A 17,457-nucleotide genomic window follows, 5' to 3' on the forward strand; every position below is an offset into this window, starting at 1 on the left:
GGAAAATGGGCGACCGCTCGGCCCTCCAGACCAGCAGGGTCAGCTCGACATCAAAGCCGAGCCGATGGACTTCAATGAATACCGACTGCTGATGGCCTCTCAGCACGGGTTCGGGGGACAGGGGGTCTACCTGAACGGCCGTGGTGGAAGCCCCCTGGGCATCCACAACTCCTCCCAGAGCCCACTTCAACATCTGGGAGGCCTGGGGCTAGACCTCAATCTGTTGGGCTTCTCAGGTTCTCTCGGGAACAACCTGAGTGAGGTGCAGAAGGTGCTTCAGATTGTGGACAATACAGTGTGCAGGCAGAAGATGGACGGGAACCCAGAGGAGATCTCCAAGCTCAGGGCCTATATGAAGGAGCTGGGGGCCCAGATGGAGGAGCAGAGGCTGGCCCAGGCCGGCTTCCAGGTGGTGGGCCACGGTAGCCCCACAAAAAGCATCATCGACTACACGCTAGAGAAGGTCAATGAGGCCAAGAGTCTTATCGACGAATCCAAGAAACAAATGGACATCAAGAAGGAGAAGCCAAACCACTCATTTGATCTCAGCAGTGAGGAGAAATCTCACGATGGCCAGAACCAGTTCCTGCCGTTCTCCTGCCAGTTCTGCAAGGAGTCTTTCCCCGGGCCCATCCCGCTGCATCAGCACGAGCGCTACCTGTGCAAAATGAATGAGGAGATCAAAGCTGTCCTGCAACCGGCTGAGAGCAGTCCTACCGGACGCAGGGGGACAATACCCTGTGAGCTGTCCAGTCACGAGCGAGCCACCAGCCCCATCAACCCCTTCAAGGACCATGTGTCAGTGCTCAAGGCCTACTTTGCCATGAACACTGAGCCCAACTCAGAGGAACTGCTTAAGATTTCAATTGCTGTAGGCCTTCCTCAAGAGTTTGTCAAGGAGTGGTTTGCCCAATGGAAGAGCCAAAACCACCACGGAGGCGGTCTGAGGAAAAAGTCGCCCACTCCCGACCGCGGAGCACCGGACGTCAACCACAGCTTTAGCCGGTCACCCATGTCCATAGATTTACATGGAGGATTCACTAACGGTGACGCCTCCCACAGACTCACAAAGGCCAACCAGTTTACAGCCAACAGGCAGACAACAGGGGACAAACCACTAGACCCCTTGGACCACTTGAGGAGCAACACTCCGTCACCCCTTAACCTTTCCTCTACTTCGTCTAAAAACTCTCAGAGTAGCTCTTACACTCCAAACAGCCTGGCTTCTGAGGATGCCCATGGGGATATACCACTGGATCTGTCGCTGCCCAAACACATGGCCCAGAAGCTCATGTCTGTGAGAGAGAAGCAACCCAGGCCCAACGGTTTCATCATTGAGCGCAATGGTGAGGCGCGCGGGCGAGAACAGGCGTCCGGGCCCTTCGATCTGGTCCACATCAAGAAGGAGGTCCTGGGCTCTGATGGTGGAGGGAACTCCCTGCAACAGCTGGAGAAAAGCACCAGTCCCATCTTTGGGATTAATCCCTTTGCTGGCGGTCACGTCTACACCTCTCTGCCACCTCACGGAGCGTTTCCTCCACCCACCTTCATGTCTCCTGCCCAGGCCACTATCCCGGGCCTCAGGCCATACCCAGGCCTCGACCCCATGAGCTTTCTGCCCCACATGGCCTACACCTATGCTACTGGGGCAGCCACGTTTGCTGAAATGCAGCAGAGGAGAAAGTACCAGCGGAAACCAGGTTTCCAGGTAAAAATCCGCCAACAATCTAGATATTGTTCATGATGCATTTCAAGTCATCAAACCTAAACAACAAAATAAGTAATTAGTCGGTGTCCTCCAAAATAGACTTGGATGGATTTTACCTTATCTTCTGCCTCTATGGTTAAAGTCTGGTTCAGTTTGGGTCAGGGGTATCCAACCAGGAACCATGAGCAAAACAATCCCACCACATGGTCCATAGCCTTGTCCTTATATCCTTTGGCTTTTGAGCGTATCATGCGATCTTTTCAGGAGAGTTGCCCAGTTTTCAAGGAATTGTAGATAAGAACATTAATTTAAATAATTTCCCCCTGGGATTATTAAAGTATTAAAGTATTTCTGATTCTCATTCTGATTAATGTTGTAGCTTGTTTATGGTCGGGGGCCTTAACATCAAGGCCAGGGTGCCTCCTTCAACAACTGTTTCCAAGATCAAGAGGCAACTTTGGACCTTTAACATAATAAAGACAACAAGTCCGATATGGACAACTCGTTCTGCTGAGAAAGATCAAAAGCTACAGAAACAGAACCGCTGCTAATGGACGTTGGGGTTAGATTGTTTAGTTTGAACGCCCACTGATGTAGTTCTGGTGACCTGGAGTTCCTTCTATAATCATTTCTCGGAGGAATGGCCACAAGTTGGTCTCATGATACACCACTCTTTTCTGTTTACCTGGTTTCTGCCTTTATCCTTAAACACAACCCCAACACTTCATTCAAAACCTCCCAAATCCCATATGCCCCCCCTTTTTTAAAGTGTCCCCTGGATGAAGGGGACTTACCCAGGTTGGGCTTTTAAGCTCTGTCCAGACTTGGGATCATGGAGGCGGGGGGCGGCGGTGGGGGGGTTCAGACCAGAAGGTGTCTCTGAGTGTGAAGTCGACAGGTGTGGGATTATCCGACGTATTGAAACGATCCGTCTTTGTGTCTCAGGGGGAGCTGCTGGACGGGACGGCGGACTATCTGTCGGGCCTGGACGACCTGACAGACAGCGATTCGCTGCTGTCCAGGAAGAAGATTAAGAAGACTGAAAGTGGTATGTACGCGTGTGACTTGTGCGACAAAACATTCCAGAAGACCAGTTCCCTCCTAAGACACAAATATGAGCACACAGGTATATATAACATTTGGACACTTCTTTTTTTACCCCACCCCCGATGCTTTTGTGCCCTCTCCCTTCATTTCTTTTGTCTCCAGACTTTTGTTTCATTCTCTCCTAGCTCTTTTTTTTGTTTTTTTAATTGATTTGGTCACGTCTAGCTTCCCCTACTTGTAGTTTTATCTTTTTTCTCTGCCGTTATTCTTTCTGTTTTGTTCTCTGTACACCGTGGCCTTTAACATGTTCCTTTCTTTACAGCAGGGGGTAGGGATCACTTAATATGGAGAGGATTACATAAACATTCAGTGCCCCAAATATAAGCATCTCATTCATACTGTGATGTGTTTGTGTTGAGAGGAGGAGGAGGAGGAGGTGTGCACGTTTGCATATGTGTTACCGTTTGTGCATGTGTATGTGTGTGTACTCCGAAGATCAAAAGGAAATATTAATTACAGCAGAGAGATGGTCCATTTTTTTTTACATATTTGAACTGGAAGCAAACAGTTTGTGGTATTAATACACCAGTAAACATCTCTCAGGTGAACTATCCGCAAACACGTTATTATATAAACATGAAAATACGTGTTAAACATAATCTGGAGGTATGTTCTGTTTCATTCACACTGTCCGTGAAACAATATATAATCAACATAAACTGATTTTAAACGATTTAAATCTGTTTTTCAATCACGTTTTGGTAGAAAGAAATACAAATGTACGACCAGAGTGCCGTCCTTTTAACCCTCCTGTTGCTCTTAAATTTTACTAACACCATTTATTCTAGGGGTCAATTTGACCGTAGCAATTTTAAACATCTGGAAAATTATCATAATCAATGTGTGACTCAAGTGAAGTCGGGTACTTTATGTATTTATTTAACAAAATGAAAAATATCACTGATGTTAAAATGCATGGAGGGATTTCTGTGTGTGTGTTTTAAAGTAAGTCTGTTATTTTAAGTGCTATTTTGTGTTATTTGTAACATCTGGAATGAAAGTAACGTCCGTTATCAAGGACAGCAGCATGAATTTGACCTCATATAATATTTGAATTGTTAAATAAACAATAATAATAATGATTAAATCATCCAGATGATCAAACTGACCCAAAGGAACACCGATGCCACAAGTACATGTACGATAAGAACAATAAAAATATATATAATCATGATAATTTTAGGTTTTTCATGAGTTGTCCCTGTAAAATGAGGAAAAGTCATAAATATAAAGCAAAAAAACAAAAAAAGACGTCATTATTTAGAGATTTTAAACATTAAATGGGGTCAAATTGACCCTTAGGAGAACAGGAGGGTTAAAAACGAAACACACCAGGCTTATACTGGGGGAACTGTGTGAAAAAAAGGCAATCTTAATCTTAAAGTAAAAATAAAACAGTAATAAATAGATACACGCTGATTCCAAACCACATGTTTACACAGACAGGGTTCCCACGCGTCCTGGAAAACCTGGAAAACAGTCGAGCAATTTTCCTTTCATTTGAAAACACATAAAAAAAAACAAGAGAAAAGGTCAAATGTCCCGTAAAATTATTTTTAACAATCTCCTATTTTTCCTGAGAACTTCCCTCGGAGCTCCGTCTGAAAGAGCTGAAGGATCAAATTAACGTTCAAACAGTAACAACAGTTTAAAGAAGAGGGTATTTTGAACAGGGCGCTCTATGAACGCGATAATAACACGTGCAGGTTGGAGGATATTACAAATTAAAGGATAGTTTAGGATTAAGGGGAATTATAATTACGTTTTGGCCAAAAATCTTCTGTCCAAAAAAAGCTAATTTCATATTTTGGCAACAACAGAAATCACAATATAGCATGTTTTCTGCTAATTCAATGAATAGAATAAAGGTCAATGAGTAGATTAGTGTTATTCCGTAGACACAGGTCATCCGACACACATTTTCCTTTAAAGCGCGCACAGAGAGTGTCGTCTTGATGTCTGGTGTTTATTTTTTAACAAATATCTACAGTTGACTTTCCAGGAAATACAATAAAACCAAAAACAAACCAAAAATTATGCCTTTTACGCGACAAAGATAAGTTAAATCTCTAAACTAAATGTGATAAATGCGATAAATGGGGTCAGAAAACTGTTTGTGTCCTTCCTAGAGTGACTCTGCCGTCTTTATAAGGTCATTAGCTAGGACACAGCATGACGTGAGCACATATTTCAAAGGTAAAAAAAAAATCCCTACAAATAGATATTAAGCCAAAACTTAGGTAGATACTAAGATAATTACTTTATTCATCACTGAAGGGAAATTATTTTGTTGCAGCAATCTGGTGCAACTGAATATGGCACAATACAGTGAAATAAAAATGAGATATAATACAAATAAAAATATCTGGGTATAAGAAATAAGTAAAAACACAGAATGGAACATGGGCACATACACATAGGTACATATTTTATTATGTTTTATAATTCATGGTTTTAACCATAACTGAAAACAAGTAACTTTAAAAGTATTGTAAAGATAAAACCTCTAAATGGCTGCAACAGCAGGTAAAGACCCAACAATTCCCCCATGAGCAGCAACAAGTCGCACTATATTAAATAAAAATAGTTATAGTCGTGCATAAACGTCTCTAAAGTCTGAAAAAGGAAAAAGAAAACTTGAGTTTGGGAGATTGGTCTGGTTTTCTGGATTTTTTTACACTTCAAAGTATAAAAAGAAATCTCAACGAAGAGGATCTCTGTCTATGAAAGCGGCTAGATCATCACTAAGGGCGCCCTCCCACTGTTCCTCCGTCCCGTGCCCCGTGCTTTAGGGTCCTTGTCCCCCCCTCCAGGCCCGTTTGTACTCACACTACCTGGGCCTCGGAGAATGCTTCTTGCTGCCTATACGTCATCACGCCGTAACACGTCACACGCATTGATGACGTCATGGTGATGCGTGGCTTTGTTTCCAGATCTTTCCATAGACCTCGGAGTTTTTGTGCGTCTTGTCGACTGTTTTTGAATCTTTTCATCGACCAAATCTGCAGTAAACACTCCACCTCCGCATCACACCAACGTGAACCTTTCACCGCCATTGTTTTAAATGTCCGCGCATGGTCCCTCCTTCTTTTTTCTACGTCCCAACAGGCGCACAGGAAATTACCTCAGAACTGCCGTAGGCCTCGTGCTCGTACACGTGCGCACGCTCGTGCTCGTACACGTGCAAACGTGCTTTACAAAAGCCCACCTCTCCCAAACGGGCCGTGGACGGCAAGCGTGCCGCAGCTAGGCGTGGTACGGTTGCACTCACACTGCTCAAAGGAACCAGAGTTTACCCGTAAAACCTGTTTGGGCACGGGACGGATGGACTGTGTGAGTGCGCCCTAAAAAAACCTCCTGGAAAAAGATCTAGAGAAAAGAGTGGGAACCCTGGTAGACATTGATTTTTGAGTTTTTATTCATTTGGTCGAACAGAAGTTGAGTAAATGTGGTTTGGAGCTGGTGTGCAGGCGTTTTTTTAGGTCAAACATTGGTAGAAGTCTCTGTCTTTGATCATTTTGCAGCATCTCTGTTCTGAAATCAGTGTTTTTTTCAGTGACGTTTGGTTCAAACCAATGATTTTCACCTGAGGACGCTTCATAAAAGAGCTTTGGAGGCGTCATGGAAACCATTTCTGGGTTAGACGTTGGGTGGATTTGAAGTTTCTTGTGGGCTGATGAAATCATTTTGCTGCATTTTGAGATTTTCCTCCTTCTGATGCGGTGGAATATCAAATCAACCCGCACCTAAACCTTAATCTCCTTTAAAAACACAAACTAAAACCAGTGTTTCCTTCATTGACGTTTGGTACAAACCACGAACCCGTGATGTCACCTGAGTAAACGTCCCAGAAACACTTTGTGCGTTTTCGTTTGATCTCTAGATCAAAGATTTTGGAGCATTTTTTACGTTTTTCTGTTCTGATCCAGTCCAGGAAACAAAACGTTACAGGAACAACCTTAATACGAGTTTGCACCGCGGCTTCCTCTCACCTGAGCGCCGTCCGGTCCAAAGAGCCGTGACCGTTTCTACCTTCGACTCTTTCACGCGGTTGCATCACCCCTCGTTCTTTTCCGCCCCTCCTCACTCAGAGCAAGAATCCGCCGTCTCGGTTATTTTTGCCGCACTGTGTGTGTGTGTGTGTGTGTGTCTGTGTGTGTGTGTGTGTGTGTGCGGGTGTGTGTGTGTGTGTGTGTGTGTGTTACAGTAAAGTATGCCAGCGATGGTGGATGTTACAGGCGTTCCAGGTCTATTTGTGGCTACGATCTGCCCGCATGTGTGTTTGCGAGGAGCTGTTCATCTACGTGTGTGTGTGTGCGTGTCTGTGTGGTTGTGTGTGTGTGTGTGTGTGTTGGCATTGTCGGGGTGAAGCTGTGTTTCGGTGCATGTGTGCGTGGGACGTGTGTTTGGATGGCGTTCAGCCTGTTGGTTGGCAGTAGCCCGAAGCATCCTGTTCAGAGTCAGATGGAAGAAATTTCCACTCGTACGGAGTCGTAGTAAATCCAGAGTGTGAGTGTGTGTGTGTGTGTGTGTGTGTGTGTGTGTGTGTGTGTGTGTGTGTGTGTGTGTGTGTGTGTGTGTGTGTGTGCGCGTGTGAGTGTGTGTGTGTGTGTGTGTGTGCGTGTGAAGGTGGGCGGTGTTACGGCTGTGAAGGATCCCTGCTCCTCTTCAGGTTTAAATCTGGCGCTGTGATGTCACCGCAGGCCGTCGCAGGTTCACGTTGCCTCGCGGGCGTCTCAGGCATCTCTGGCGTCTCTGGCTTTGCAGTCGCCACGGCAACAGACAGACGCAGAGAGTCACCGTCAGGGGGTCTTATTTTTGAAGCTCAGGCGAAGAGGGACGGTTTTACTTCTGAGAGCTTCGTCACGTCTAATCTCAGAGAGTCAAAACTGAACCTCGACCAATCGTGTGTCCAACAAAATAAGAGCCAATCAGCTGAGAGGCGTCCTCTCTCGTTTAGTCTTAAACGTTTTTATTATGTTTATTTTACGAGTTATGATGTCATTATTTAAACTCAGTGATTCAACTTCCAATAACGTTATTTATTTGATAAGTTCATAACTAGTCCATATAATTATTAGTCTAAATTTATGTCTTATCTGAAATAGACATAACTTTAGATTAATAATTATTAACTTAAGTGGAAATATCATCATCTTTGAGGTGTGCCTTTATTTTGAAATTCCTACTTGATTTTTATTCTTTTTAGTTTAGTTTACAACTTTATTGAGAAAGGACGAATACATTGTTTCATATGAAATATAAAATAGATGCCATGCATTTGCAACCCCTTTACAAAGTTACACAAGCAAAGTAAAGTAAAGCAAAGTAAAGTAAAGTTAAGTAAAGTAAAGTAAAGTAAAGTAAAGTTAAGTAAAGTAAAGTAAAGTAAGGTAAAGTTAGCTAAAGTAAAGTAAAGCAAAGTAAAGTAAAGTAAAGAAAAGTAAAGTAAAGTAAAGTTAAGTAAAGTAAAGTAAAGTAAAGTTAAGTTAAGTAAAGTAAAGTGAGTTAAAGTAAAGTAAAGTTAAGTTAAGTAAAGTAAAGTAAAGTAAAGTAAAGTTAGCTAAAGTAAAGTAAAGCAAAGTTAAGTAAAGTAAAGTAAAGTAAAGTAAAGTAAACTTAAGTAAAGTAAAGTAAAGTAAAGTTAAGTAAAGCAAAGTAAAGTAAGGTAAAGTAAGGTAAAGTAAAGTAAGGTAAAGTAAAGTAAGGTAAGGTAAAGTAAGGTAAAGTAAAGTAAGGTAAAGTAAAGTAAGGTAAAGTAAAGTAAGGTAAGGTAAAGTAAGGTAAAGTAAAGTAAAGTAAAGTAAAGTAAAGTAAGGTAAAGTAAAGTAAAGTAAAGTGAGCTAAAGTAAAGTAAGGTAAAGTAAAGTAAAGTAAAGTGAGCTAAAGTAAAGTAAAGTAAGGTAAAGTAAAGTAAAGTAAAGTAAAGTAAAGTAAAGTGAGCTAAAGTAAAGTAAAGTAAGGTAAAGTAAAGTAAAGTAAAGTAAGGTAAAGTAAAGTAAAGTAAAGTGAGCTAAAGTAAAGTAAGGTAAAGTAAAGTAAAGTAAAGTAAAGTAAAGTAAGGTAAAGTAAAGTAAAGTGAGCTAAAGTAAAGTAAAGTAAGGTAAAGTAAAGTAAAGTAAAGTAAAGTAAAGTAAAGTAAGGTAAAGTAAAGTAAAGTAAAGTAAAGTGAGCTAAAGTAAAGTAAAGTAAAGTAAGGTAAAGTAAAGTAAAGTGAGCTAAAGTAAAGTAAAGTAAGGTAAAGTAAAGTAAAGTAAAGTAAAGTAAAGTAAAGTAAGGTAAAGTAAAGTAAAGTAAAGTAAAGTGAGCTAAAGTAAAGTAAAGTAAAGTAAGGTAAAGTAAAGTAAAGTAAAGTAAAGTGAGCTAAAGTAAAGTAAGGTAAAGTAAAGTAAAGTAAAGTAAAGTAAAGTAAGGTAAAGTAAAGTAAAGTAAAGTAAAGTAAAGTAAAGTGAGCTAAAGTAAAGTAAAGTAAAGTAAAGTAAAGTAAGGTAAAGTAAAGTAAAGTGAGCTAAAGTAAAGTAAAGTAAAGTAAAGTAAAGTGAGCTAAAGTAAAGTAAGGTAAAGTAAAGTAAAGTAAAGTAAAGTGAGCTAAAGTAAAGTAAAGTAAAGTAAAGTAAAGTAAAGTAAGGTAAAGTAAAGTAAAGTGAGCTAAAGTAAAGTAAAGTAAAGTAAAGTAAAGTAAAGTAAAGTGAGCTAAAGTAAAGTAAAGTAAAGTAAGGTAAAGTAAAGTAAAGTAAAGTAAAGTAAAGTAGAGTAAGGTATGGTAAAGTAAAGTAAAGTAAAGTGAGCTAAAGTAAAGTAAAGTAAAGTAAAGTAAAGTGAGCTAAAGTAAAGTAAAGTAAAGTAAAGTAAAGTAAGGTAAAGTTAAGTAAAATAAAGTAAAGTAAAGTAAAGTAAAATAAAGTAAAGTAAAGTAAAGTAAAATAAAGTAAAGTAAAGTAAAGTAAAGTAAAGTAAAGTAAAGTAAAGTGAGCTAAAGTAAAGTAAAGTAAAGTAAAGTAAAGTAAAATAAAGTAAAGTAAAGTAAAGTAAAATAAAGTAAAATAAAGTAAAGTAAAGTAAAGTAAAATAAAGTAAAGTAAAGTAAAGTAAAGTAAAGTAAAGTAAAGTAAAATAAAGTAAAGTAAAGTAAAGTGAGCTAAAGTAAGGTAAACAACATTACCACGCGGTAAAGCCACGGTAGCGTCTACCAGTCAAACAAGGATGGGATTATCACCTGAGAGATTTACGTGTGTGTCCCTTTTTTCAAAATGACCTTAGCTACGTAACGTTCTTACCACAAGAAAATGTCTCGTGAAAGTTCCAAGGATCGATTATTGGATTTGAGACGATAATGTTTTCCATTTAAACACCTCGATTTGTCCAACACCCAAATAAAAATCACCGAAAACCTGCAAATATTCACATTTGAGAAGAATAAACAAGGAAATTTGGAGCATTTCTGCTTCAAAACTTGACTCATGAAGCCAAGAATTGAAAGTCGAGCACGAGACAGAACAGAAAATGTGCATTTAACAAAGTAAAGGGGAAAGTGGTCGGTGTGTTTGCTGCTTGTGTGTGTTTACACGTCTGTGTGTTGGTCCCGCGGCGTCCTGACTCTCCTCCTCCTGTTTGTTGTGTCTCTGCAGGGAAGCGTCCTCACCAGTGTCAGATCTGCAAGAAGGCCTTCAAACACAAACACCATCTCATCGAACACTCGCGCCTGCACTCCGGAGAGAAACCCTACCAGTGCGACAAGTGCGGAAAGCGCTTCTCGCACTCGGGCTCGTACTCGCAGCACATGAACCACCGCTACTCCTACTGCAAGAGGGAGGCCGAGGAGCGCGAGGCGGCCGAGAGGGAGGCCAGGGACAAGGGGGGCGGAGGAGGAGGAGTAGGAGGCATGGTGGTCGGAGGCCTGGAGCCCACCGAGCTGCTGATGAGGAGGGCCTACCTGCAGGGGCTCGGGCCCCTCGGATACTCAGACCCTGAGGACCAGCAGGAGGACGGCGGAGGCGTTGGAGTTGGCGTCGGCGTTGGCGATACGATCCTGAGGGACGGCAGCGAGAGAGGAGGAGGAGGAGGACGGGAGGAGAGGGAAGTGGACGACAAGATGTACGAGGAGGTGACAGACAGACGGGAGGCAAGTTTCAGGGAAGGAGAGGAGGAAGAGGAGGAGGAGGAGGAAGGTGACAGCGGGAGCCAGATGGACTCGGCGAGGGACGACGAGGGCAAAGACACGACGCAGCTGATGGACGAGAGTTCACGAGAAGGGAAGACAGACGGCAAGTCGGACCAGGAGGACTGAGCGAGGGAAGGAAAAAAAAAAAGCTTTCGAACATTTGTCACGTTGGCTTCAGTTCCTCCTGTTTTGGAAAGAACACGCTTTTATTTTGAAGGGACTGTACATAAATGATCAGGGGCGATCAGAGAGGGGTCAACTTCCCCTTATCCAAAAACAAAGCTACTACATCCACAATAAGGCGACCGGACGGCTCCGTTTTCCAGGGACAGTCTCCAAAATGTCCCCGTTTTGAGCTGTGTGGTAAAAAGGAAGTGTTGTTCGTGTACTTGGAAAGAAAGAGCGAGCGGCGGAGTTGTGCTTTTGTTTTTTAAAATAACTGTCACCATCGTCAAAATACACGAAAATCGGAAATGTCCCCCATTTTTATTCCATAGAGAAGATATAACGTTAAATGTGTTAATGATACATTAACCACCAAACTGGAAATGTCCAGAAATCTGTTCATCGTTGAATCCAATATTTCTGTTTTTTTAAGTTTTTTAACCATTTTATACTTTGAGTAAAATCGTGACTTTGGATTTATCAGGTTCTGTCCGTCAAAACATAGTATCAATACTTTTATTTTGACTTTTTAAACTAAACGAAACACCAATCAGAAGCTTTTAAATGGCGTGAAATATTAAAATCCTGTGGCGATTTGAAGACACACTTGTTTGAACCTGAACTCTAAAATGTGATTAGCGTTAGCCACAATGCTACACAGCCTGCCTGCTTATGCTAATTACACTTTTCGTACATTTGTAAGCAGTCATTGTTATTAGTAACTACCGTGAAAACTACTAAAATACATTCAGGTTTGTAGCTAGCTTAGATAAGAGACACCTTTCATTCATCACCAGTAAGGAAATTCGATGCAGCAGCTAGCTTGTTTGATTGCTAAGCACGATGCTAACTAGCTTGTGTCTGTTTACACAGTGAAGACTGCTGTTCTTTTATTCATTTCACTCCTCAGTAACTTAAAATTGTATGAAACAAAATGTCAGTGGGAGTAAATGTGAAGGAAAAAACAGATGAACTGTTGTGACCGCTGCCGGCTAACAAGTTAGCGGTTAGCTCTTGCTAGCCTATAATGCATTATAAGCACTTTTATAAGACGTCATTATGATAATAATCATAATAATAATAATTCATTTTATGTGTTGGTTCCTTTCAAACACCCAAAGGTCACCTGACACGTTAAAAACAAAAAAAAACATTAAATACATTCACATATACAAGGAAAATAAAAAAATAATAAGGACAAAACGGAGAGTTATAGGGAGTAGGAACATTTAAAAAGGTGCAGTTATGAGGCTTCATAAAACATTTACAATCATGCGTGACGACTTATAATGTATTATATATATATATATTATTATTAAGTTCAGCATTCATAAATCTAACAGAAGAATCTGAGTTTCGTTCACGTTATAACGACCAAAACTTTAGACTTTAGCGTTAAAAAGACACAAAAACTTAAATAACGTGTCGTAACTGATGATAATTCTAGGTTTCTGAAATGGAAATAACGTCTCATACACATCATTAATGTGCTGTAGCATGACTTTACGAGCTTTAGGTAAAGCAACAGAGCTGTATCTGGCTGTTCAGTGTGACATAACACCCTTTCAAAATAAGATTTCCGGGTCCAAACGCTCTGTTGAAAGAAAACAGATGCAACCTCTGAACATGTGAATAATTATATCACCTCTTTCATCAGTTAGACGTCTTTTTTCATCGATAAGAAAGAGGTAAAAATGACGATTACGCTGTTTTTTATGAACTCGGATCTGTTCAAACAGCGGGGAACACTGAGAGAAATACGAGGGTTGGACCCGGAAATCTTATTTTGAAAGGGTGTTGCATCACGACTTGAGGTCTAACACATTATGAAAGCTGAACTTTATTACGTCCGTCACTTATAATACTTTATAAACCTTATTACAAGCTGTCACACGGGATTATAAATGTTTTACAAAGCCTTACAAATGCTTTATAATGTCTTATGAGTGCTTATGATGTTTTAAGGACGAAGAAGTAGCATCTGATCACGAAAATGTTCCAAAAAAATGTGATTATTGTATTTTTAGAACACATTAATAACAGATAACGTTCTGTAGGTAGAACCTGAGGATCCAAAAGTCACGAAATACGTCCAAAAGTAACAAGTTTAACATCAGTTCAGTTAAATTAAACACAATTTTACCCGTTAAAAACCATAAAAATGTATTAAAAATATTAATAACGCAGGTGAGGGTTAAGGTAGTGGCTCCTCTCCAGACCCCGGAGCATCCGCGTACAGTCCCCGACCGCAGACGCAACACGGTGACCGCGGACACCCGCGTCACAAAGCTGGGTGGGATTGTTTAAAAATCCACATTATGCAAAAAAAAACAAAAAATAAAAGAAGAAGTAATAATGATGATCATTATAATGAAGCGATGGAGCGACGCTGTGTTTAATGTACAGTATTATAAAAGGCCTAAAAGCTGTGTGGTGCTACGATGTTCTTAACTTCCTGTGTCTCGTTGTGTTCGAAACCCCACGTCAGGAAATTGCACTCGACTCCCCGAATCACTACAAAATAAAAGCATAAAAAAATGTTAAAAAAAGAGGGAAAAAAGCCTCGAACACTCGGTCACTTCCTGTCAGTGTTACTGTTGTATTATTTGTCTCCTTCTACTGTGACTTTTTTTTAATTTTTACCCTGTTTTTATGATTATTATTATTATTATTATTTGTTTTTTGCCAACTAACCACACGACTTTGGGCCTCCTGATTTGTCTTTTTTCATTTTTACGTGAAGGAACATTTTTAAACCTGTGTGATTTTTCAAAATAAAACGTCGACGTGAGTCTTAAAAAAGAAAAAGGAGGAGAGGAAGGAGCCGGATACGAAAAAGGGCTCGGTTTAAAAAAAAAGATAGGTATAAAAAAAGGACAGAGCCTTTTTTGGTGTGTTAACTTTTCTCCAGAGAAAGCCTTATATGCAAACCTGTTCACCCGTGCGTTGCTGCAAAGTGCCATCCCTGTACAGTGTACATCACCCGCGTCCTCCGCTCGGCTTCACTATTAAAAAAAATATGAATATTTCATCCTGTTTTTGAAAATCGTCAGTATTAGCGTAGAGCATGGGTGTCAAAGTCAAAGTCAAGGCTGTGATTGAATGATCTCGGCCCCCCGGGGTGATATTTGATTAGTATTAGAACCGGGCCGCACGCCGCAGCCTCCTGCTGGTGTTTTTCACGCACCAAAACTACATTACCCACAATTCAACGGTAGCCCGCAAACTCACTGCAGCACCGCAAGTTCATTATTCATCAGCGTTCAGGGCGGATGTCAACTTTCAGCCCAATCACTGACGGAGCCGTGCAAAAATATCTCATCTCATCTTCAGCCTCTTATCCGGGGTCGGGTCTCGGGGGCAGCAGCTTTAGCAGGGGACCCCAAACTTCCCTTTCCCGGGCCACATTAACCAGCTCTAACTGGGGGATCCTGAGGCGTTCCCAGGCCAGTGTGGAGATCTAATCTCTCCACCTGGTCCTGGGTCTTCCCCGAGGCCTCCTCCCAGCTGGGCGTGCCTGGAACACCTCCCTAGGGAGGCGCCCAGGGTTCATCCTTACCAGATGATCCTGAACCACCTCAACTGGCTCCTTTCAACGCAAAGGAGCAGCGGCTCTACTCCGAGTTCCTCACGGATGCTGAACTTCTCCCCCTCTCTCTAAGGGAGACTCCAGCCCCCCTCCTGAGGAAACACATTTCACACGCTTGGACCCGCGACCTGGTTCTTAATTTAAATATTAAATAAAATGCGGTACACTGTGTTAGGTCTTGGTTCAATAGGTCATAACATTGAACCCGTTCGGGCCTCGGCGTGTAGCAAATTTGGTTCTTCGGCCCTCTGACGTGTCTGACTTTGACACCCCTGGCGTAGATAGTCGGCAGTTGCGTTAGTTTACATATGTTTGTGCAATTTTCTGTATTTTTGTTCTCTTCGCTCCACGACAGTATTTTTTTTGTCAGTATTACTTTGATTTTGTTGAATTTTCCAACGTAAATTTCATTTTTTTTGTTGAGAATTTTACCATTTTATTTTATTTATGTGACTCATTTTATATTTCCTAATTTTATTTATTTCATACTGTAGTGTACAGTATTAGAGTTCCTCGCAAATAGATATATTTTAGTAAAAAAGGAGTCAGTCGTTGACCATTGGAGCAAAAATATGAATATGTTTGTGTTATTTGGGAAAAATTTCAATTGTTTTTTGTTTGATTTCCTTTGAAACTACTGGAAATTCTAAATTTGGGGAACTTTTGATACGAGGATTATTGTGAAAACACTGTATTTTTGAGAGTTAAATCCACTTTATTCATCCCGCGGAGGAGGTGACGAAGGACCGACGACGACGACGATGAAGATGATGAAGATGAAGGAATTCCTGAAATGTCTGAAGTATTATTATTGAACTTTTAATTTCTCTCGGAGACGACCATGCTCGAATAAATGTAGCCAAATTAAATTTTAATAAAACTGTGTTATTCTTCTTGTATCTCTGTTTGATTCATTAGCACACACACACACACACACACACACACACACACACACACACACACACACACACACACACACTGACTAATGATGATGATGGCGTCTGTTTTTAGCGTTCTCGTGTTACCGTCACATTTCTCTTCGCTCACATCATCACTCACTTTTTATCGCATCAGGATGAAAAGTCACAGCAGCATCTAAATAAACGGCGTCTTTTAAAGGTTTAAACGCTTCTTTACTTGGATTCTCGTGTTTCTTTTGTCTGAAGCGTCTTTATTTACGTACGTTTAAGTGATTTAAAGGCTCATAAAACACAAAAATAATGATTTTTAAACAGTGGGGGCATGAAAAACATCAGTCTGCTCGTCCTGATTAACTAACATGTGTCTTTATAGAATTATATATTTGGAAATTAACAATATGGATATATGTATATATGTAAACTGCTAATTTTACATGTTAAACGGCCTCTTTTAAAGGTGTATACGCTTCTTTACTTGGATTCTTGTGTTTCTTTTGTCTGAAGCGTCTTTAATTACGTACGTTTAAGTGATTTAAAGGGTTTAAAGGGTCGTAAAACACCAAATAATGACTTTTAAAACACGTCCAGGACAAAACAGAGTTCCTAATGATGAAAAACATCAATCTGCTCGTCCTTATTAACTAACATGTGTCTTTAGAGAATTATATATTTGGAAATGAACAATATAAATATACGTATATTTTATATATATATATATATATATATATATATATATATATATATATATATATATATATATATATATAAATCAGCTGCTAAGGTCTTGCTACTGTCATGGACGGATGATGAGCCAACGGGCCCCTGGGCACAGACCTGTCAGAGGCCCCCCACTCTGTCTTCATAGGAACAAGACCCACATTCATAGAGTTTACTGTTTTTGGGGATTTGTAGCCATTCTACTTAATTTTGTGATCATTTGAAATCCATTTTTAGTTGTTTTGTACGTCTTTGTAATTGTTTTGCATGTTTTTTTTAGTCATTTTGCATCTTTTTGTGTTTTTTTTGTATCTATTTTCATCAGTTTTCTATGTTTTTGCATCTTTGCATCTCCTGCATCCATCCATGGACACCATACTACACTCTGCTGTTGATACTTGTCTTGCTACAGAGCTAATGCTAATACTGGTTTAGCTTCTAAGGCTATTTCTACTCATTGTCTTAGATCTCAGCTCGTCTTTGCAGAATAGTTTCAGACTCTTTGAAGCATTAAATAAAATATGTTTTCATGTGAAATCGCAGCAGAGACTCAAACTGACCCTGAATCCGTTCACTGGATTAATGAATGCTAATAAAAACAGGTGAAAAGTTTATACTGGGATGAGTTTAAAAACAAAGGTTATTCAGCGCTCAGATAATAACACTCAGTGAACATATGATCTGTGGATGATGCTGTGGGAGCTAATTGTCAATAAAACAATGTTACTCCAATAAACAAATAAATTAGAAATACATAAATGAATAAATACAAAGCATTTATTCTCTATTTAAACCTTTAAAAGCGGTATCTTACACGCGTATAATAAATATAGATAAAAAATGAATAATTACCAAGTATTTATTCTCAATTTGGACAAAATAAAATGGGTAAGGTTTCTAACTGTACGTATAATAAATAAATATAGATAAATAAATACATTACTATTATTTATTTATTGTTAATTTGTACTAAAATACATCTGTAAGCCTATAACTGTACATATAATACTAAAATATACACAAATAAATAAATAAACACCATGTATTTATTGTCAGTTTGTATTAAATTACGTTTTAAAATTATATATTT

At 40.0% G+C, this 17,457-nt stretch overlaps 1 protein-coding gene across 3 annotated transcripts in view; it reads left to right on the forward strand.

Annotated features, from left to right (window-relative positions):
* zeb2a (zinc finger E-box binding homeobox 2a) overlaps nucleotides 1-15,629 on the forward strand; it is a 79,789-nt gene extending 64,160 nt beyond the window's left edge. For 2 of the 3 annotated variants that reach the window (XM_083921651.1, XM_083921652.1), the window contains 3 exons: nucleotides 1-1,708; nucleotides 2,654-2,834; nucleotides 10,444-15,629. The exon at nucleotides 1-1,708 is cut by the window's left edge and continues 208 nt beyond it. In XM_083921651.1, coding sequence (XP_083777777.1) covers nucleotides 1-1,708; nucleotides 2,654-2,834; nucleotides 10,444-11,102 — 2,548 coding nt within the window. In that variant the 3' untranslated portion in view covers nucleotides 11,103-15,629. The remainder of the gene's footprint in view (nucleotides 1,709-2,653; nucleotides 2,835-10,443) is intronic. The other variant, XM_083921653.1, reaches the window with a different exon arrangement.
* The last annotated feature ends 1,828 nt before the right edge of the window (nucleotides 15,630-17,457 follow it).

This window comes from Echiichthys vipera (assembly GCF_963691815.1).
Source record: "Echiichthys vipera genome assembly, chromosome: 10".
NCBI classification, from domain to species: domain Eukaryota; kingdom Metazoa; phylum Chordata; class Actinopteri; order Perciformes; family Trachinidae; genus Echiichthys; species Echiichthys vipera.